Raw genomic sequence first — 23,283 nt, 5'->3', positions numbered from 1 at the left:
ATTGATGAGATAATTGTAATGTAATTGTAATTACCCGGTTTTCCGTTTTGCTATTTTCGAGCGCATAGGGCGGACGTTTAATCTAAATCCTCCGTATTAGCAACCAGTACTGCTTCGTTTAGGACGCAGCCAGTACATTTAGGTCGAAAAACTGCTTCGATTTGGAGTACAGTATCTCCGCCTGTCACGCGGAAGACCGGGGTTCGATTCCGACGGGGACGCGGATCTGTGGATTGTGGATTTACGGAAACCACGGATGTGAGGTGGGCAAATATTTCGAGTTGCCGATCGCTAATTGAAGCTGATCCGGAGCGAGCTACAGGGCCAGCGGAATACCAACATCATCACACCGGGAGACCATTCAGCAGAGCCGGCCAACGCTTGATTGGGGTATGTGTTGATCAGCGCTGATATTATGAATAGCCATGGTAATTTGTGTGTACACTTAAACCCAATGCTTTGGTAGCAGACTCGCAACCGTCTGAAAATAACTGAGTTGTTGCCCAACACAAACTATTTGTGGGCGTATTGATTAATAAGCCAATTCACTTTGCTGGTCATTATGGCTGAAGAGGAACTTGGCCAATGAGACTGAGCTTGGTGTGGGTGCAGGGGTAAAATCTGTTAGTGAAAAACGTGTGGTTAAATTAACACCCAAAGCTTTGTTGGAAAAAATAAGCACTTATTAAAAGGAAAGAAAGTATAACTTTGGTGAGAACAATCCAGTAGGGGCCAGCCAAGGGATACTGTACGCAGCTGCCTTCATATGACTGCAGATAAAAGATTTGCTGTTGCCAAGAAGTTGCTCAAAGAGCACTTTGGAAATGAGTTAACAGCAGCCTACATGGAGAAGGTCACAGGATGGCCAAGTATCAAAGCTGAGGACACCAAAGCACTCAAAGCTTATGGACTTTTCCTCCATGAGTGTTCCAACGCTATGGATGATCTTCAGTACTTGGAGGAACTTAACATGCCAGCAAACATAAAGATTCTGAGTCAGAAGCTTCCATATAAACTCAGAGACAAGTGGAGAACAAAGGCATGTGAGATACTGTAGAAAACTGGTCGAAGAGCATGATTCTCAGACATTGTGAAGTTCATTGAGCGCCAGATCAGAATCACTTCAGATCCAGTCTTTGGTGACATACAGGACACTTAACCTGTTATCAAAGGAGCTATAAGAACAAGCAAGCTACAGGTGAAACCGTCACAAGTGAAATCACAGCTGAGAAGAAACAGCTTTGCAACACAGTGGTCATTGAGGATGGATGCAGCAAACCAGATGGTGACAAGAAGGAAAAGGCTCAGAACAAAGTGACATCCTTTAGCAAGACTGATTCTATTTTCTGCCTGTATTGGGATGTAGCTTTGATTGTAGCTGCATCAATTAGAAAAAGAACATTTGCTAAATAAATTCCATTTTCTAATTTACGTAACATTTTATACCTACATTTATTTAGTAAGTGAAGCTTTATTTGAAAAGCGCCTTTAAAAACAGCAATTTACAAAGTGCTTTGACAAACACAAATAAAAATACACACATACATACAGTATAAACAAAACAAATAATAATAATGGCTGTATTTACACATCATGGTATGGAAAAAGGGGGGGATGGAGCAGCATTACAGGACAAAGGAAATTATTATTAGCTTATCAGTAAATTGATTTAAGAAAGAAAAGCAATGAGATAAAAGTGTAAAAAAGACAGCATCACATAAAGGCAAGTCTATAAAAATGAGATTTAAGAAGTGATTTAAATGATGACACTGGTTTAGCAAGCCTTATCTCCGTGGGCAGGCCGCTCTAAAGCTGAGGCGCTCTGACGGAGTAGGCAGGGTCACCCCTGGTTTTGAGCCTTGGCCTCGAAATACGTAAAAGTGAACCGTCCGCCGGTCTAAGGCTGCGAACAGTCAATTCTAAAATGTACAGGGAGCCAGTGGAGTGAAGCCAAGATTGGAGCAATGTGTTGTTGTCTGTTCAAACCGGTGAGAAGCCTAACATCAATTTGTTATTGATTAAACGGGTGAATATACTTTTCCTAGGTCAGGCTGTGATTTTTGAGATGGTTCTGATGTGGAGGAAGCAAGACTGAACAACATTGTTGATGTGAGGGGTGAAGGTGAAGTCTGAGTCAAAGATGATACCTAGGTTTCTGGCAGTGGGCTTAATGTTACCAGACAACGGACCAGGACTGATGGGACTGGAGATGGTGTTTGGTGGGTAAAACAGTATTATTTCCGATTCGGAGTTGTTTAGTTGGAGAAAGTTATGAGCCATCCAGTGGTTCACATCTAAAACAGCAACAAGGCTTCTCTGATTGTTGGGTCTCAGCAGGAGGTATATCTGTGTAACTAGTAACTTGATTTATTTTTGTAGATTCAATTATAACACAAAATGGTAACAATTAATAAATTACGATGGAAGCCTATTATAATAGAATACTATATATTATAGCCAGATGAAATGAATAAAATTATTAAACTCCACAAATGCCTCAAAGACATAAAGTCCTGGATGACCTGTAACATTTTTACCTTTCAACTCAGCCCTAAACATCTTAAAGGAAAATAATCTGACCATATTGACACTTTGGATGACTTCCTTTCCAATTCCACAGTAAGGAGCCTTGGATTTATTTTTACCAGGACATGTTATTTGAATCACATCTTCTACCGCTTCATCCTCCACATGAGGGTAGCATGGGGCGCTGGTGCCAATGCCAGCAGGGAAAAGGGCAAAAGGTGGAAGTTGGTGACCCTGGAAAGGGCACTAAGTCCATCACAGGGCCACATAGAGACAAACAAAAAAAACGGAGGGAGGGAGGAAACCGGAGAGCCCAGAGAAAAACCACACACACACAGGAAGCAGATGAATCACATATAAAACAAAACTCCTTCTTCTATCAACAAAACAGTTCTTACATCTAAATTGTACTACTGTAATTCTGTACCATTTGGATGTTGCAACAGGTCTGTTAAAACCATCCAGTTTCTGAAAGAAATTATAAGGAAAGATCATATCACCTCAGTGTCTCTCCACTGGCTCCATGTACAGTCCAGAACTGAATTTAACTTCCTCCTCCTCACATACAAAGCACTTAATAACCCACACAAACATACTTTTAAGAGCTGGTTGTACCCCACATTTTGTAATTTGTAGCAATGGCCACAAGGGGGTGCTGCTTGACAATAAGGACACCCATTTAGTAGAAGAAAACATAATAGAATGTGTCACTTTATACTTACAGATCCAAATACAGCATGTTGTGCCTTCAGCTTTATAATGAACAAAAAAAAGGAGCGCAGGTTCAGAAGTCTAAGTAAAATGTATGCTATTTCAGATTGTTCCATAATTAATAACACATTTACATCAGATACTACTAACTAAAATCCCTTAGTTGACAATGCATTCAAATATTATCATCTTAACACATTGAGATACAAATCCTGAATAAATGCAAATGTTGGTTGAGGTACAAGAATACATACTGCAACCATATGCAGAGACTATGTTTGTAGACTATGCCATAAATACATAAATGACTTTTGAGATAAAAGCAAAAAAATATATCAATCCAGAAAATATATAACAATACAGTAAAGAACAACAAAACAATTGCATTTGACATGTTATTGAAACACATTATACTTCAAAATTAAACATTTTAAATGCCAGTAGAATATGTATTTGTTTTCTTAAAGCTTCACAATGAAACAGCCGGTCCCATTTCCTGCGGGGTTTTTTTCTTCTTCTTTTTTGGTTTTGTGAGAACAACCTTTAAAATGGCTGCCATTCCAATGGACCCATTTGATATACCAGTGAAACTATGTACGCACTTGTTTAACACAGTGGTGCTGACAGTTTTGAAACCAACAGAACTCTGCTGTTCTGACTGCTGTCAACTTTAAAAGGTTTACAGAAACAGATTATGCTCTTTGTAACACCCATTTCAACAAATGTCAACTTTTATATAGAAAATGGTATGTAGAAAGTTTACAGTATTATAACACAGTCAGTAAACATCACACAAGGAGGCAGTGCAGTTTATGCTTTTGTGTTTTTCAAGTGTACCAGATTGTCTTCTTTTGACGACGTCAGAACTATGACAACACATGTAACAAAATTACCGTCAACAGATCTACACTAAGCTTTCTATGACTAAGAGACACAATATTCCTGTCTTTTCAAATGTGAAGCAGCACTGACAAAAAGCACAAATACTGACTGGATATAAATGACAATGCCTGAGTAATTACTTGGACCAGCAACCTCCTTATTACACAATTCAATGTTAAACAAAAGCACAGCGGAGTAAAGTGAAAGGTTCTTCGTGCAAGTTTGCAAATTCATTCCATTACTTTACTTAGCATGCATGCATGAAAACATGCTGGTATACCTGTATGTACATGGTCCCTTTTCAACATTTGTGCTCACACGTTTCATAAATTACACAGAATACATCTGATGTGAAACAACAAAAAGATATTTATGACATTCTCCAACTGAGGTTTAATACTGTTAAAACTCTTGCACCCAATGAGATCATTAAAATAAGTGCTAATGACATGACTAAGGGAAAAAAATGTAATACAAGAGAGAAAAAAAACCCTCCAACATTGCCCTCTTGTAATTTTCATTTAAAATTTGAGGTCTCGAAAAGTCAACATTCCTTCTCAAAGGGGTCAGTTGTTTGATATTTGTCTTTCATGGCTTTTTCTCAGTACGTCCTATCACCTTGTGTATCCAAGCGCTGAAAGCAGACACTTTGGTGTAGACACCAGGTGACTGTTGTGTCCGGCAAGCATGACCCCAGGATGTGACCCCATAAACCACCCAGCCCCCACCTGGACGCTCACAAACCAGTGGACCTCCGCTGTCACCACGGCAACTGTCCACGCGCCTCTCAGACTGAGTGCTACCAGCGCAGAGCATGCGGTTTGTGAACGCACCATGGAAATGCTCCTGACAATAACGTCGGGGCAGCATTGAGAGCCGGGCCTGCTGTAGGGTCTTGGAGTATGAACGACCTGAGAGAGATGGAGAAGGTAGAGTTAAAAGGTTTATAGTTGAAGTTTTCAAGTGTAATTATCACATACTGAACGACTGGTAGAATTAAATTGGCAGAATTTGGAACAAATATCTGCGTTCTACCAATTCTGCCTCAACAACTGCCAGTTTGAAATGGATCCGTTCAAATGCAATCACCTGACCACTCGTATAGTGCCACATGTGGCTTATTTAGACTTCTTGATCACATTCCTATCTATGTCTCTCTCTCTCTGAGGTGTGTGGCCTTAAACATTATGTTACTTACTAGAGCTTCATCCTGAGGACAACAATGTGTGCAGAGGTTTAAACCACTAACTATTAATCACAGAGGCACGGTCCTTCTTCATGACAACTGTGTTTGTCGAACCAAGCTAGAGAAAGAACCACAGATGAAAACTGAACTCCAGCCTCTACTGTACAGTGTTGGGTTACTTTCCTCCTTGACTCTCATTGTGGTGACTCTATGTGATTTACTCGCCATGGTAGTTTAAAGTGGTATGGTGTGTGTGGAACATGTGTTTGCGTGTGTGTGTGTGTGTGTGTGTGTGTGTCAAAGTGGCACATAGCCAAGTGCAAGCAGCTGTGCAAAACAGACATTTGGTAAAGTCAAACAGCCAGCACGCAATGTCAACATTCTGTTGTTATCATCACAGTAAACAAAAACCCCACTCTCCTCCACCAGCACAAACACAGCATTTTATTATCGCACATTAATTCAGTTGATATTAAGGGGAAACCCAGTTGTGGGTACATATTTCTACATGTTTACTGTGACCTTTTGAAGCCTTTTGCGATTCAGTTGCTAGGAACAGCGTAGAATTTGAAGATCTCTAGCAGGTGGGTGCCAAGTGTTCATACACTTGGCACCCACCTGCTAGAGATACACAGATACACAGTAATAACTCAAAACGAGTGCAAATATTTTACACACATTATTTTAAAAACACTTTGCAATTACTTGTGTTGTAATATTTGTATTTTTTTCTTAGTCTGCAGGCATGTCTGTCATGAAGAGCATGAAAAACACCCCTAATAAAACTTGCATGTCTTCTTAAGTCATCAGTTTTGTTTCCTCTAAGGGCTGATAGACCGAGCATCTTCTCATATATCATGACCCTGAGGTGCAAAACCTTGTACAAAAATGTGTTATAGTTACATTATATGCATTATATAAACCAAATATTTTACATTTATTAAAGCCCTTGCTTTAATCACACACAGATACATGCTTCCGGTGATCATCTGGAATGTATTAACAGCCCTGATTCACAGTCTGCTAACCACAGCAAAGATTTCAGTGTTGCAGTTTCTGTTTTATTTAATTTAATTGTATTTCATATATTTGTGTTGTATCTACCATTTTCAACCTGTATTATTTTAGGTCATTCAGAGTAATATATTTATAGCCTTGTGTTTTCATAATTGTTGTGCACTGTCATATTTGGTTACTGCCTGTTGCCTGTATGTTAACCTTGGTTGCTTGTTGACGCAACTTTCTCAGTATTGATCATTTGAAATGCCGCTCTAAACTTGATCCTTGCCTGCCTTTGTTACCTTTAGAGCTGCAACTAATGATTATTTTCATAAGGGATTAATCTGTTGATTACTTTATCGATTAATCGTTTGGGCCATAAAATATCAGAAAACCTTAAAAAATGTTGACCCGTTGTTCGTCAAACCTGGAAACGATAATGTTCTCAAATGTCTTGTTTTGTCCACAAACCAAAATGATTAACTTTGAATGATTTCTTTGTTATCCAGAGCAAAGAAAATAAGCTTACACAATCAGAAATCTTGTTTTAATGATGAAAAAAGCTTTGAACCGATTAATCGATTATCAAAATAGGTGTTTATTAATTTAGTAATCGATTAATAATCGATTCATTGTTTCAACTCTAGTTAACTTTGCAAGTAAATTTCTGTTTTTGGGCCCCTTTTTTTATATTCAGTATATCCTCACCTGTGTCACCCCAGCCAGTAATGTGGCAGTTGCTGGCTTGTTTGAGCACCCTCTCTTTCCTCATAGGCAGACAAGCGGGAAGGACGTGACGACTGAATGACACACACTCTCCTGGAAACTGTCCCATTGCCCCCGGTGATAGACGAACCATGGCCAGGTCGTTATCATTGCTATGGGAGTGGTAGCTTGGATGGAGGACAATTTGATCAACGCCATATTCCTCTTCATATTCCTCAGGGACAAGGGAGTGGTAGTCTCCCACTCTGACTTTGTACTGCTTGGTGCTGTTTCCATATCTGCAGAGAGGAATAAAGTAAAGAATCGAGAGAGGCTATTGGAAAAAGAGGGTGTGTGTGCATTAGCAATCCCATTGCTGAACCAAGAACAATAATATTACAAGCACTGGCAGAGGTTCCCTCTACAACATTTCATCTAGAACCAAACAAGTACCAACAGGTTACACTGAGCACACATTAAATCTGTGCTAGGTGCCCAGGATTCTTTTTTATGTTTAAGGCTTACAGTGTTTTTCTCCAATTGTATTTTTGGCAATGCCTCCATAGCCGGAGCACAGACTCCGTCTGACACAGTCACTGGACTGAAATACAGCGGCGGGGTTTGTGACGCCACTCGCCGGTCACGATCGGCAGTGCTGTCGCTAATACACCAGACTCCTCTGTTAAATATTGAGATTTTAGACATTTCCCCAGGTAATTGTTGGAGATTAAACAACGTCTTTAAGACATCCTGCAGAGCAGGTACTAAAAGAAGTACCTGGTTCCAGGTGCTATGCTAGCGGAAATGCAATTTAACTGTGGCATGCCGAGGCAAGGTGAGGTGAGGCGAGTAGAGCTGGTGGAAACATGCCATAAGCCATACTGTTTTCGATGACTCAGAAACGCAAAGTCAATTCCTGTCTTTTCAAATGTTAAGCAGCACTGACGAAAGCACGAATACTGACTGGATATAAATGAAAATACCTGAGTAATTACTAGGACTAGCAACCTCCTTATTACATGACACAATGTAAAACCAAATGCACAAAGGAGTAAAGTGAAGGGTTCTTGTGCAAGTTTGCAAATTCATTCCATTACCCATTATTTTACTTTGCGTGCATGAGAACATGCTTGTACACTGTATGCACATGGTCCCTTTTCAACATTTGTGCTCACACGTTTGTGCTCACCTCATCTGAGGTGAAACAACAAAAATATATTTATGCAATCACATTCTCCAATTAAGGTTTAATACTGTTAAAACTATTGCACCCAATGAGATTATATGATTATACATGATGTCATAGTGGCTTGCATTCTAGCCTCACAGTGAGAAGGTTGCTGGTAGGAGACCCAGTCCGTTCTTCCCGTGTAAATGGGTTTTCTCCAAATCCAGTTTCCTACCACAGTCCAAAACACATGCAGAGGTTAATTGGGCATTCTAAATTGATTGGTGTGAATGTGAGAGTAAATGGTTGTTGGTTTGTATGTGTTGGCCAGTGAATGAACCAAGATCGTGATGGAGTGGTTACATCCATCCTTCAGTCCATTTTCTACCACTCTATCCTCCACATGAGGGTTGCAGGCATAGGGAGAGTCGGCGTACACCCTGGACAGATCGCCAGTCCATCCCAGAACCACATATAGAGACAAACAACCATCCACTCACACTCTCACACCTATGGTCAATTTACAGTGTCCAATTTACCTGCAGCATTTGCATTTCCTGATCAGTTCAACCTCTTTTGGCTGAACTGTCAGTTGTTGTTATCTTTAGAATGTTGTTTTGATGCAGATGAAAACATCTTTATTTCATTTTTATCCTTTTATCAATTTATTCCTTTTGAACTGTAGGGTGACCCTTTGTAAAAAAAAAAAAAAAATTTACTTTATAAATATTATTGTGTTTTCATCTGATGAAATATTTTAGATGCTACATTATTAGCCCTAATAGCTTTCCTGGAGTAAGTTGTCAGCTATAAATGATCTCCTCCTCTCCCCTGTGCCCACATTCTACTCTCCCAAAATTTGCAGTGCTATGATACATTTATTGGATTAATTGTTCATTACTGAGAAAGGGGTTATACTTCCCAGGCTAAGTCTAGGGGCTAAGCACATAAAAACCTGGACTGAGAATTGGTGTAGGCAGGAATGATTGTAATAAATCTGTCACTGCATTTGTGTGTTCTGCACATATCTGACTCATAGGTTGACATAATGAAGTGTGGTTCATGTTGGATATGTTTGGGTTTTTTGAAATGGAGTAGGTGCGAGGGAGTGAGGAGGAACAGCATGAGACAGGGACAAAGACAAGAACAAAGGAGAGGGTGGGTAAGACAAATGAGAGGAGGAGGTTTTGTCATGGAGCCAATTCCCTGTGTCAACTGGTGGTCTAGCTAGAAAGATCTCCAGAACAGTTTTTTGCCTTTAAAGCAATCTAAAATCTGCTAGTGTCTTTTTACTGCTGACAACCCTCAATCTGTAAAGCTACAACATAAACAGACTGGAGATGTGAACACTGATCTAAGGTCAATATTTAGGAATCTACTAATAAAGACATAAACAAATAGCTGATTCTCTTCTTTTTATTGTCTGTATAATTATTTTCTGTATCATTGTTGTTGTCATGCCTGTATGCCAACTGCATTATTGTCAAATGAAAGCTGACAATGTCAGTGCGGAAGTAAATATTTTGGTAATAAATTACTTTTCAAAGCTGTCAGAGCCAATACTAACATGAAGAGTGATATGTACAGTACATGCAGACAGACAAGTGGTAGAATGTTATTTTTTTTGTTTTTTGTGTATATTTGCAAACAATAGGCTCTGTTATATCGCCTATTGACATCGCCCTCTGCTGTACAAACTGACTTTTTCGATGAGTAATGTGTTGTATATCTATATTATTTTCAATACGTAAACCAGCCATTGTCTCTGGAAATTACTGTTACAGTATGTGTGACTATGGCAATGCAAATAAACTATACATTTTCCCAAGTTCATTGTCTTTGTACAATCAAGCTATGAAACAGAAATAATCTGTTAAAGACATTGTTGTATTTAAGGTTAAGTATTCTGGCCACTATAATGCTTACTGTGTCTGCTTTAAATAACTTGCCATTTCAGTCTATGATTATCCTGGTGTCAACTGTTTGCAATAACCAGTCCAACAAGTCCTGGTTGAGGCATCGCAAATGGTTTTCATTTGCAGCACAGCTGTGTGCTTCTGTCGTGTGTCATATTTAAAGACGATAAATCACATAATTGAAGTTACTGTATATGCAGTAAAACCGGGAAAGCCTGGGAATTGCTGGAGAATTAGTACAGGAAAGGTTCTGTGAATGATTTCTGTCTGTATTTAATGTGGAAACATCATGATTTGTCGTGACTGAGCTGATGGGGCCTGTGCAGACTTCTGGATTAGCTACAAAAACTCAAACACTGGAACTAAGACTTGGAATCACAACCAAGAGATATTTATCTCCATATTGAGTCTGGCACCACACTGTGTATGTATAAAATGCAGATACTATAGCGTCTGCCCCAAGACTCAACTCAACTGTCTCAGTGCTTCACAAATGTTGCCTTAATGCTCTTTTTTCTTTTTTTTCTCTGCCTGCTCAGCTGTATTTATTAGGTGATGGATATTATCTTGGTGCCATGTCCCCCCAGACCAGACGTATTTAACATGAATAGATAATGAAGCAATTGTGGCTCCTGACTACCTCCCTCTCTCCCATACAAACAACTTAATTTCTGTGCAAGTTTAAAGTGACAGTTTAAAATGTGGATGTGTTTCTGCGTAAGTGCATGCGTTTGACCTTTTGAAGCAATGTGCTGAGGTGAGGACCCAGCAGGAGTCAATAAGAGTTGCTCCACACACCAGCCTCCCATCCCCTCGAGAGCCACGCAAACGAATCGCAGCCTGCCATGGCCAGCCACCCCTTCAGAAGACACAGCCAACCACATAAACACACGCAGAGAGAGACAAGTGCAAATATCATTTAAAATGCTGTAATAAACTGCATATGAAAAACATTTGTGTGCACTTGCACACAATTGGGTGTCTATTTGCCTGTAGCTTTAAATCAGCTGTTTTCCATCTGAAGTCTGTGGACTTAAAATGCTTCCAATATTCTTTACTCTATATGTCTCTGGCAGGCTTTTGTCTGCTGTTATTAATCCCTGCTGTCCCTTCCAGCTCACCTCAGAGAGTTTTCTCCTCCTATGATCCTGCGCTGGCGAGTGTGTATGAGCCGCAGACCACAAATTGAGCTGACAGGATCTGACAGAGACACAAGAGGAACGAGGTATGTGTATGTGAGAGTGTCCAAGGGAGGGTGATGATTGTTAAACCATACATTGAGGTTCAACAAACATTACAAAAGTCATCTGTTAGTACATGAAGCTTGAGATCATTTTCATAGTGTGTGTTGAAATCTATAAACAAAGCTCAGTGGCTTATTCAAAACAATCTAATTGATCTTACTGATGACACAAAAACAGGTTTTTGTATTAGTTTGACTCTTCACAGCATGTGTGTGTGACAAGTGAATAAGTAATAACACATGTGCTGGTAAAAGAAAGGATTGTATGAGTCTGCTCTTAAGTGTGACAGAAGCAATAACATTGCTCTCACCACTTTACCATCTGGATATATGTATATACACACACAGTGAAGCCCACTCTGCTTTCCTTTTAAAACATTACCTTCTGACAAAGTCATTTGTTTCACATTTAAATGTTTCTGTGTAAATGACGTACTGGAACTGTTTGCTAAACACATACCGTCAATTCTCCCAGTAACTCAAAAGCTCTATTTTTTCAGAGCAATAAAAGAAAAACGAAAATCAATCTTGATTAATTGACTGACCTTTGACGTCTTTGTTGCTGGGCTGAGATTCACCATAGTCACAGATGACCCCGGCGTCCTCACTGTGGCGACAGTTATGTGTACCGGGTGCTTGTTTGATGCACTCTGCTATTGAACGCTCCTCACCACTGCACTTCACATTGTCCACATGGATGGGGCCTGTTCCTTCCCCAAAGTATGCCATCACCCGGGCCTTTGCTGATCCACTGAGGAGGATACACAGGTGTAGATGTTTTCACACCATTTCCCATTACAACATGTTTTAAGTTTGAAGAAATGAAAAGGGCGCAGTAGTCCTAAGCTCAAGAGAAACAACACATTGACATAATAAAGTAATTTACACTCAATCCTAAATTCAAATAAAGTAATTACTATGTTTTTTGTTTCTTTTACGCATTATTAGACAGGTTAAACTTTCTAGTCGCAGTATCTCTTCATGCTGAGTTTGTTTTGAAAGTATTAGAAAGTATAAAAAGTATCAGTATCAGTTTTAAAGAGTGAACTGTTGCATATTTCGGTCTCGTAGGCGATGATAATAGATAGATGTTATGGTTTGACATTCTCAGGCTGTGACACAAACCAGGTCAAGTCACTTTCACAATCTGATGGCAACAGTATTTGTATAACTATCTGCACTCTGATTTGATTAGCAAACAACTAATACACATAGGCGTGTAGGATGTGGTTGTGTATGTGCTCTCTGTGGGCTGATTTTAATTAAGAGTGAAAGATAAGTGAGAGCAAGGATTTCATGTTGCTACCCTGGGGTTCCGTGGGTGACAGGTCTTGTTTGTCCTATTGATCCAAAGGGAATCTCATATATCTTATTACGACATCTAGTGTTGCATCCATGTGTCTCTGAGTGATGCGTCAAAGGGTGGCAACACAAGCAGGTTTGAATCCGGTTCAAATAAGAAATGCAAGTAAAACAACTTAGGTCAGACAGAATATCCACGATGCTTTCGAGCTTAGAAATATTTTCTGTGTAATACAGAAACAAAATGTGTGGATACTGCAACTACACATGTGCACAGTACAGTGTCAAGATATCATAACATATCAGATTGCTTGTATTAAATATGCTTTGGATTTACTGACTTCATCACAGTGTAGCTTCATTTAGATCATCATTTTGTTACCTAGTAAAGTTTTATGGACCAAGCTGTGCTGTACAAGTTTTTATGTAGGACCTCTTTGTTGACTCTAAATATAATTTGTGTGTGTCGACATATCCCCATCACCAGAGCAACCTCCAGACCTTGGGGGCTTGCTATGTAATGACCTTTTGCCACAAGACAGAATGGTGATCCTAACATGGCTTTTACACGCCTCCAACACGCTTCCCCTCTCTCTCACACTTATGCTCTCCAGATGTGTTTTTTTTATCTACACACAGATGTGTCGGAAAGAATTGGTTGACTATGCGGGACGGATATTCTTCACTGAGGTGTGATGAGAAAGAAAATGGAGACAGTTTGTTATGGTACCGTTTTCCCTTGCCATATCATAGCCATTGTTTTGGAAAATCTCAAAGTCTCAAAGGAAAGGATTATGGAATGCAGAGAGGATGTGATTAGATAGTTTGCCTCTCTTTGGTGCATTTTTCACTGTGAATGTGTATTTAACACAATTGCCCTGCCTTTTATCTGGATATTTATATTGGCTTTGCAAAAGGTCACTAAATGCTTAAAACAAACGTGCATGGCAGCACACTACAACCACATAGATATCTGCCCAAACACTTAAGACCATGATCTTTTTTTAAAAGGTTAATTCACTAACCATTGCAATTTTAAACAATTCAAAGCAATTTGTCCACTGTGTGTGTGTGATGAACTAGTGGCCAATTCACAGACATCACCTGCAACCAGACCCTTATTTGGATGATACCAGCTGTCAATCACACTGTTTTCTGAGACGCCCCCCTAATGGCATTCTATATAATCGTACTTACTCATTAGCTTCACCTGGCAAACCAGAAGGCTAGGTCCACTTTTTATAGTGAGTCTATGGTGATGAAGTGGAAAGTGGAAACAGAGAAGGCCTCAAAGTTGGAACAATGAAAAACAGACATAAAAAAGGGGTGCAAATCTAAGACAAATGTGCCAGATCTGAGAAATGGTGACTGGTTGCGAGAATAAAGTTGGCAGTCTGGATCCACTAAAAAAAGGGAATGTAATGTCCAGAGTGATCACACTGCAGTGTAACTGCTCACATCTTTCTCTCCAGAATCTGACAACCTTTCCAAAATCCGGCATTTTGACAAGAATAAAATAATGGAAAGATTTGTAGCAGAGTTCAATCTAAATACTGGCAGCTCTCCATTAAGTGAGTATATTGGACTGTTGGAGGAAGTCAAGGCAAATGAATTTAGGGAGCATCGCCCGATGTAGCTGAGATTGGCACAGCACCCCCCGCGACCCTCTGGTGGAGGATAAAGCGGTTAGATGATGACTGACTGACTGACTGACTTTCATCACAAAGACACCAAATGGGCTTTACTTTAAAAAATGAAACAACTTCCAGTCAACATCCATGATACAACTTAAAACACCACTGTCTGCCCGCCACAACAACAATCCTTTTTAGCTTGGATTTAAATGTGTAAACAGTATTTGAAGATGATATTACATGAGGTAAAGCATTGGAGAGGGCAGGTTCACACTGATGACTAAATGCAATTTTACCTGCTGCTGATTTTACTCAAGGTTCTACCAGAAAACCACTGTCTGATGACCTGACAGGTCTGATGGGATGGTTGTCAGCGAGCAGGACGAAAACTGGAGAGATGAACCATACAATAATTTAAAAACTAACAGAAATATATCTTGATGTGTTGAAGTAATGTGATGATATGTTCATGTCCCTGTGAATAATCTGGCAGCTGAATTCTGGTGGCCAATTTATTCATTTCAGATTATGAAACGTACCACACACTGCAAGCTAAAAACTGCCTTCTTTGTTATAGTCTGCAACGAGAAAAGTCATACTCCGCTGTGGGATCAGTGGTAGAGCTGGTCGTCTTTCAACCCTGAAGGCTGCGGATTTGATCCCCGGCTTTGCTAGTCTACAGTATGCCCATGTGACGCAGGGCAAGACATTTAACCCCAAGGTTGCTGCTGATGGCTGTGTCTGCAGCATGTGAATGGGTATGATAGATGTGTGATACAAACACTTACATACCTGTGGCCCAACTGTCGGCACACCACCTCAGCGCCACGATCTGTCCATCCATCATCGCACACAGTCCCCCACTGCCCGGACAGATAGAGCTCCACTCGGCCTTCTGTGGACCTTTCTCCTCCCACAAGCCTTATTGGCACACCTGAAGAATGTGCACACACACACACACACACACACACACACACACACACACCCATATGGACCCTGTTTGTAGAAATCTCCACACACACACTGTCTAACCACATAACTTGATCCTCCAGGCTAAACTGTCTCGTGAAGGGGGCATGTGCACTCATGTTCTCTTCAAAGGAAGTAGCTGGAACACCTGTGTGTTTTCATGTGCTCAACCCCGGAGTATCCTTAAACTGAAATTAAGAGAGCTTGTCTGAGCTTTAAGTTTAAACAATCCATCATCATTTGAAGCTCAGACGAGCAAACATAAACACACGCGCTCTCTCTCTCTCACACACACGCAGACATTAATCTCATTTAAGTGTATACTAATGCCTTTTCCATGTGTGAACAGTCTCAGCATCAGCTTACACTCCTGCCAGGCGTCAGCTCAATAAGTACTTTATTTGCCAACATGCTTGAGCTGCCAGAGACAGGGGTCATAAGAACTAGAATATTTCTTTGACATTTCATTTTGTGTTTTTAAGGTGAAACCTTTCCACATTGTTTAACAGGAATCCTAGGTTGACACATTCAGAAATAGTTTGTATGAGCTGTAGAAGTGGGGGGAGTAAGGTACGATAAATGGAGCTAATTGTGGGAATGTTTACATCACCACTATTGAGGAAATGCTCATCTTTTCCCTCTTGCTTGGAAACACAAACACATTTCTAGCCTTCCTCAAAACACACTGCTGTGAAACAAGGTTGTGACGGTCTCTGCCAACAGAATAGAAAAAAGAGAAAGACTCTTCAAAGCAGCGCCTTACTTATCTGTTTTTCTCCTTTTCCAAAAGAAACACTGACCAAATCTCCCAGTTGGCATGCTATGAAGGAAAGGGGGGGGGGGGTGTACACTCCCACAACACTCAAACACAAATGCTATGTGATAATGACATAAGTCTTTAGTGTGTGTTTTGTGGGGTGAGGGTGTCCCTGAGGCTTTTGCCAAACATTATAATCTATCTTAACCAAACAAATGAAACTGGCTTATTTAGCCCATAGTATATGCTCTCCTTTCAAAAAGTCATGCTCTTTCAACTTACAACACTTTTTTGTAACATTCACCAGATTCATGTAGTGAGAATTCAATAGTGAGAAATCAACACATATGTACAGTAAATTAAATCTAAGGCACGAGTGTTACCTTTCAGTTCCACCCCTCCACACATTTATTTGTGTCTGGAGGCTGCAAGCATAAGCTGATTCATAGAGCTACAGTTTAACCCTTCCCCTCTCTTTCAGCACGCAGTAAAACATGCAGTGTCACTGCTGCCACCGCTCACCTGACTCGCCCACCTAAAGTGCATCTTTTGTAACACCAATCATGTGTTGAGTATTGTTTAATGACAGGTCGTCTAATTGGTGCCTGGTTTTCATCATTTTTTTTAAGCGGTGACTAAAAGAAAAGTTGGTGTGCTTTTGTAATTTACTGAAGGCTTTCGCAGTAGGTCCATTTAGACATGATGACTTTACAAGCAATCCAGTTAATAAGGCAGGGAAATCCAAACGACAGCTGTGCCTATTAGAGTGAGCATGACTTACATTATCCCTTATCCATCTCTTAGAGAAGGCTTTCCTCTTCTGAGTAAGATGAGATCTAATTGACTGCAGGTTCTCTTTGGCAGAGATCTTTGAAACAATTTTCCGGTTGGCTCATATTTCCATTACCTAGTTTTTTGATGTGAAGGGAAATTACAGAAATCATTTGGTTTGTTGTTCACCGTCATGTACATTTGAGGCAATGCTACACTTTTAATGTTTTATTATGACTATTGTTTTCATTTTGGTCATGTTGTCATTGCTGTTGTCATCATCATTATTATATTTCAGATAATGGTTCAAATCTAGATTTATTTTTAGCAATAGAATCCACTTGTGGTACGTTCATTGACGCTTAAAATATGTCACTCTGTGAGCTGAGAATGTCGCACCCTAAACCTGCTATACTGTGGTATTGATAGATTTAACCAGCATTATATGAATATCATGAATATTATATGAACAAATATGTTGTATATTTAAAAGTTACAAACTATTTTATTGTTTAAATGATCTGGATCCTGATGTAATGTATTCCAAATCAAATAGTATTAAAAGCCTAATACACAATTAGTTTAGAAAGACTACAACTAGAACTAGAACTTTAAGAACCTCATTATTGTAATTTCTGAGCTATGACCATCTCTGAAACCACAATTAAATTTATAAAGTCAAATACCTGTGCCACAACGAATCACAGCCAGAAAGGTTCAGATATTGCCCACATGTGAACTTAGTAACTTGCAAGCCTCCCATTTCTATACTAAATCACCACCACATGGTTTCAATTTGTCACTATGGAAACCACTCTGTCATTTAAATTCTCAAAAACAGAGCCCATCCACATATGTATATATGTATCTAATCACAACCAGTATTTTAAATGTCACATACTATATACTGAAGTGCGGTGTCTGTGGTAACTGGAACTTTTTAGATATGTCTAACAGTTAAGTCTTTCTTACTAGTCGGAAGACTCTCTCCACTGTGCACGGGGCTGCATGCGATATTAACATCTTCATGGTGTGTGCAGTCATGACGGAGCCATTCCCTCTTGTTGCACAGCAGCAAGCTTGACTCTTTCCCTGTGCAGCTCACATCATCCAAAAGAATAGGACCTGAACCCACCCCAAAGCGTGGGACTGGGGTGATGTCTAGTCCTTCAGAAGGCAGAGTTTCCCCTAATCTGCAAAGTAGAGATCCACACAAACACACAAATCCACACACGAATGCTCTCAGATTGCACATAGACACAAGATGTAATTGTGTTTATTTGTCTGTGTTTGTCTGGTGGCATGCATATTTTGCATTACCTGTAACCGAGTTGTCCACACACCACTTTAGTGTTAGAGTCTGTCCAGCCATCGTCACACACTGTCCCCCACTGACCACGGTACAAAACTTCTAAACGTCCCTCGTGGCTCCCTGTGCCACCTACCAACCGAACAGTACCATCTGGACAGAGAGACAGACAGGACACATACGTTTGGCAATGCTCTTGCTTATGAACATACCAGTGTATGTTTTTATTGACTTTCCGTCAACCTTTTTTTTTGAACGAGTAATTTTCCTCCTATAATAATGTTTACCTTACATGTTTTAAATTATTGTAGATTTGCATTTTAGAATGCCCTAAACTAAAACTATCTTCTCACATTGGTACTTCAGGAAGAGTGATCTTCTAGGCTTTCACTTACATGTTTTTTTCTGAATATATTTTGCATGTTGAGAAGAGTTGGCCTACCTGTAAGAGCATGACAGGATACTCCTGCATCCTCAGTGTGCAGACAGTTGTGTTCCCCCCAAGCGCTTTTTGGACACTGCTCCAGAGTGAGCTCATTGCCAGTGCAACGCACCTCGTCCAGCCACACACGGCCTGATCCCTTCCCAAAATGTGCTTGGCCCCATGCCCTTGCTACTCCACTACAAGCGGAGGACACAGTACCAGAGAATAAGGCTTGGCTTTTATGTAAACGATATGATATGAAGCACAAATACAAATACTGTCTATGTCTGACATACAGAATGCAGAGGGTGAATGTAATACATTTTTTCATTAGAATTTTGCTAATCATACAAGACTATGCATATTCCCACACTGAAACACCACAGTGGAATACACCAAAAATGCCCACATGGATATTTACAGCTGACTGTTGCTAAATATGCATTTCTCTCTGGTACTAAAATTCATGCAGGAACAATGAGCCTGATTCACTGTCTGACCTCCAGATGTTCTTTACTGTTTGCTCCTCTCTCTGTGAGTCTGAATGGAAAGAATACTTCTCATACTTCTGGAGACAGAGAGAGCGATGGCTAGACACCCACATTAAGACATCTCAACTTCCTACTCCATCGGTCATGTTTTTTCCTCACAGACATATTTCCTACATGGGAACTATTACTGTTATTGCTATCTATTTACCTCAGCCCCAGCTGGCGACACACAACCTCTGCATCGCTGTTGTCCCATTGGTCGTCACATATGGAGCCCCACTGCCCCGCATGGAAAACCTCTACTGTGCCCTCTGACTTCGATCGACCTCCCACCAGTCGAATAGGGAGCGTTGCTACTGGTGAAACACGTACACAAGCAGATTTGAGCGTAACCTACTCAGAGGACGTACAGTATTGGAGGCTTTCACAAAATACAGGGACTGTTAATATTTCAAAATGTGTAACAATAACAATTTAAAAACTTGTTATGTTGCAGATGTTGATAGATTATTGTAAACCTCTATCCAGCCATCACAGACAATAATCCCCCCACTGTATGACTATACCTTGCTGTTGAGTGCAGGTGACAGTGGCAGCAAAGGAGCACTCTCCTCCATTCCAGGTAGTTTTGGGGCACTGAAGCAGGTCTGACTCCTCTCCCTGGCAATGGACCGCCCTCCAGTGGAGTTTGGCAATACCTGAACGAACCAGGGCAACGGCACGTGCACGACCTGAGATTCTGCAAGATTAATTTATTAGACTCATTTGAAAATGTACTCTTTGCACAATTAAACTAGAAGAGCCTGACTCATTGATAACAGGTTTAGAGATGTATTTATTTTATTTTTTTAAATATTGATTACTGTTACTTAATATTTTTGTTATTTCCTCTCATTCACTGTAAATCCTGTAAGTGGGTTACAGCAACCCATGTCAGAGTGAAAAAATAGTGGCCTAGTGGCAGAAACCATGATCCTGATCTGCCATTTTGCATGCCAGTATGGTCAGCAGCTTTTCATAACTTTCCATGAGTCATTACCAATGATTCCAGCTTACATATGGCTGACTTTTGCCCTCTTTCATTTCAAATGTAGAGGTCACAACACAGGTATGTGTTTATGCCAGCACTGATGCTCATGTACGTGGACAGAACGTCTCCGTTTATTCAGGGAAATCACACGCTTTCCCAACTGAACTCAACTCAGCCCATACACACTTTGAGACCTGCAAACCCGTGCGAGCTCTAATCTGACTGCATCTCAAAGTCAAAACCACAAGACACATTCACATGTGCGTACGAGAGATAAAGAGACAATGGGGCAGAGAGAGAGCTGGTGACAGAGTAAATAACGGAGCACTAATGGAATTTAAAAAAAACCCTGGGGGTGGAGGGTGGAATGCTAGGGTCACTAAAGAACAGTACAAAGACTGTGAAGGGAACCTTATGCATGATTGCATACATATGTCAGCAGTGTTTTGAAACTCTGACATGCTCAACAATTCCCATCCATTCATCCAATCATTACATTGAAACATCTGACAGACATCTGTAGACAGCTTCACGTGCTAGATCTGTACTTGCACCTGTGTCTGATTGCGTATTAGAAAAGGCAAATAGTGAGGAGCAAACTGTGTATTCACAAGCGTGTGTGTTTGTGTATTTGCACCTCCTGCAATTTGAAAATCGCAGAAGGTCGTATTGCGATTTCGATATATAATTCCAATGAATTGTTGAGCCCTAATGTGCGCTCTCACTCACCCCTTGCCCAGCTGTCTGCAAACCACTGCAGCATCTTTGTCACTCCAGTCATCTCCACAGATAGACCCCCACACTCCTGACAGATAGATTTCCACCCTGCCATCAAGCTTGGAGCGGCCTCCTTGCAGACGCACTGAACCTAGATAAGAGAACCGATCAGAGGGTATAAAAATCTTGTTTGAAAGAAATGCTTATGGACATATGAGGTGTATGCTTTAAGTCTCTCTATCCATCTATCCATCTATCTATCTATCTATCTATCTATCTATCTATCTATCTATCTATTTATCTATCTGTTGAGCAACAGATTAGTAAACCAATGACACACCCAAATATTGATGTACAACCTCAACTGTTTCATCTTAACCTGCCTCATCATGTGTCACATATTCTACAAAAGATCAGACTTTGTACAGACATTATACCTGCAAATGTCCAAATATATTATGGATCAAATAAATGAAAATTCAATATAGTTCATTTACATATGGTGTACAAACACAGATGCAAGAAAATACCATATGTGGTCTTGTGGTGCTAGAAAGAAATCCCACTCTGTTCTTTTTTCGTTGTTCTCTTACCTTTACTTTTCACAAGGTTGGTGTGTGTCTAAATTTGTAAAAGTAATATTTCCGCCGACACACTTTGTTGTTGTTTAGTACTTACTGAAAACAGTAGACAGTGTGACAGCATGCACTGGTTTGTATCTGTTCACTAATTGATTGCAACTCATAGGAATCCAGTCCAATTTATTTAATTCTATATATTAAATGAAGGATCTTAGTACAAGTGTAACCTACACAGTCAATGGGCCTGCATGTTTACCTTGTTTACAGTCACAGTAACCCCAGTCCACTCTGCCCCTGTTGTTTCTGAAAAAGCACCAGGGTCGGATCCTGCCGTCCGGGTTGCGACAGTGATTGTGTTCTCCGATCCCTTTCCCCGGGTAGCGCTCCCTGAAGCCGGCCACGTCGGTCCAGTTCATGCACCGGGCGCCGGACTCGGTGATGTCTATCGCTCCTCGGTAGAAACCGTCTCTCCCGTGGCTCTGAACGCAGTCGCTTAACGGCAGGATGAATGAAGGCAAGCTGCCGGGGGAACCGCAGTCGCAGATCGCAGCCAAAAGTGCGACTGTTGCAGCGAGAAATGTCAAATTCATGTTTGATCTCTGCAGCTGATGGCAGGATATAAGACGCATTCATCTCTCTCATCAGCCCAACAGAACGTCTCAAGCCAGCGTCACCATCGCTCCGCCGTGGGACGAGGAGTGAGACCCGAGAAACGACGCAGATCGATAAAGCGATGTCTGCGTGGGGCAGGCAGCTTCCCCACGCATACCCCATCACACCCCCTCCTTTACTGCGATTGTATACCATTTAAGTCAAGACTGTGTATGGATTTTATGTCAATAAAGTCACATCACTTCTAAGAGACAAATAATGACCAGCCCTGGTGTTTACACTGCACCGTAAATTGGTATTTATTGGTTATAATTTCTTTTTAGTTAGACATTGAGTACATTGTTTTTCAAATTCTTATATGGATCCCAGAAGAAAAGTTTATCATGCACAAATGATCACGTGTTTCTACATGTCATGTTATATCTCTGCGTTTCAGAGAGTGAATCTGCTTTGATCTTTATTGATCTTGAGCCTTCTTTAATATTATTTTCTTGTCACTGTGTTTGTTAATGCAGCAAAACAACCCTCTGTCTGAGTGTCATTTAAAATGTTTACCGTGATAAACATTATTAATTAGGTTTTTAGCTAATGCTTTACACATGTGTCTGCAAGATTATACCTTTAAGACTATGAATGTATATAATTATATAAATAAACTCACATAAATGATGTGGTGTATATTTTAGCGCAGAGTCAAACCTTTTATACCAAGTACCACCTGAGAAAATAGTGAGGTCTCGAAGTTACACCATTATTCCCAATGACATAATTTGCTCTCTCGTCATCCTCTTCTTCTTCCTCACTTCATACACTGATAGCACAATTTAGATGAAGATGGAGCAGTAGATAAGGTGACACTAATAGTTTGAGAACCATTGGCATAGAGCACATTTACATGCAGGGACCATATAGTAACAACACTATAGCATAAATAGCCTATTTATGACCTATACTGTTTTATTTTTACCCAACCTTTAAATAAAGGTTTATTGACCTTAAATCCACTAATAAAGGTATAGTAGCTCTCTTATACTCTCTTATACATAAAAAATCATTTAGTATCACACAATAGTGTTGTTTAAGTATTCCATTAAATAAAAATTATAAATGATTATATGAGAATACATTAGCATCCCCAGAGTGTATATGATGACAGACAGACTTACCGTAGACCAGTGTCTGTGTAAATGGCAATAATACAGAATGGCAAATATTGAATTCAAGACTATGTAGGAGGCAATATTTTATGAAAATTAACTCACAGCTGATAACTGTAAATAGTAGGCCTTATTCACCTTCATCACATTCTTACATTGATCCAATTAAGAAAGGTTTAGATGTGGGAACATT

General features: G+C 40.1%; 1 protein-coding gene and 1 long non-coding RNA gene across 3 annotated transcripts; one reads left to right on the top strand and one right to left on the bottom strand.

The window, feature by feature from the left end:
- Window position 1: 1 nt before the first annotated feature.
- Window positions 2-22,015, top strand: LOC122770696. Its single transcript, XR_006360541.1, has 3 exons — window positions 2-390; window positions 11,210-11,318; window positions 21,634-22,015. It is a non-coding gene; the product is annotated as an uncharacterized LOC122770696 (long non-coding RNA).
- Window positions 2,867-21,920, bottom strand: prss12 (serine protease 12). Of its 2 annotated transcripts, none has more exons than XM_044027710.1 (13): window positions 21,578-21,920; window positions 20,753-20,891; window positions 19,560-19,732; window positions 19,202-19,349; window positions 18,521-18,699; window positions 18,090-18,231; window positions 17,742-17,962; window positions 15,065-15,206; window positions 11,882-12,087; window positions 11,215-11,293; window positions 10,830-10,952; window positions 7,013-7,308; window positions 2,867-5,030 (listed from the first exon to the last, which is right to left on the bottom strand). In XM_044027710.1, the coding sequence occupies exons 1-13, from the start codon at window positions 21,909-21,911 to the stop codon at window positions 4,708-4,710; spliced, it is 2,505 nt and encodes an 834-aa protein (XP_043883645.1). In that variant the 5' UTR covers window positions 21,912-21,920; the 3' UTR covers window positions 2,867-4,707. The 2 variants fall into 2 exon arrangements, with proteins under 2 accessions (XP_043883645.1, XP_043883646.1); XM_044027711.1 differs by having other exon boundaries at window positions 19,202-19,346.
- Window positions 22,016-23,283: the final 1,268 nt, after the last annotated feature.

This window comes from Solea senegalensis, linkage group LG6 (assembly GCF_019176455.1).
Source record: "Solea senegalensis isolate Sse05_10M linkage group LG6, IFAPA_SoseM_1, whole genome shotgun sequence".
NCBI lineage: Eukaryota > Metazoa > Chordata > Actinopteri > Pleuronectiformes > Soleidae > Solea > Solea senegalensis.
Note: the sequence above shows the minus strand (reverse complement) of the source record. Positions and strands in the feature narration are given on the sequence as shown.

Coding starts and splice junctions, on each gene's coding strand:
- prss12 (XM_044027710.1), bottom strand. CDS start 21,911: ATGAATTTGACATTTCTCGCTGCAACAGTCGCACTTTTGGCTGCGATC. Junction 10,953..11,214: donor GGAGGAGAAAACTCTCTGAG/GTGAGCTGGAAG, acceptor TGTCTTCTGAAG/GGGTGGCTGGCCATGGCAGG. Junction 7,309..10,829: donor TCAGCACATTGCTTCAAAAG/GTCAAACGCATG, acceptor TCCTCTCTGCAG/ATATGGAAACAGCACCAAGC.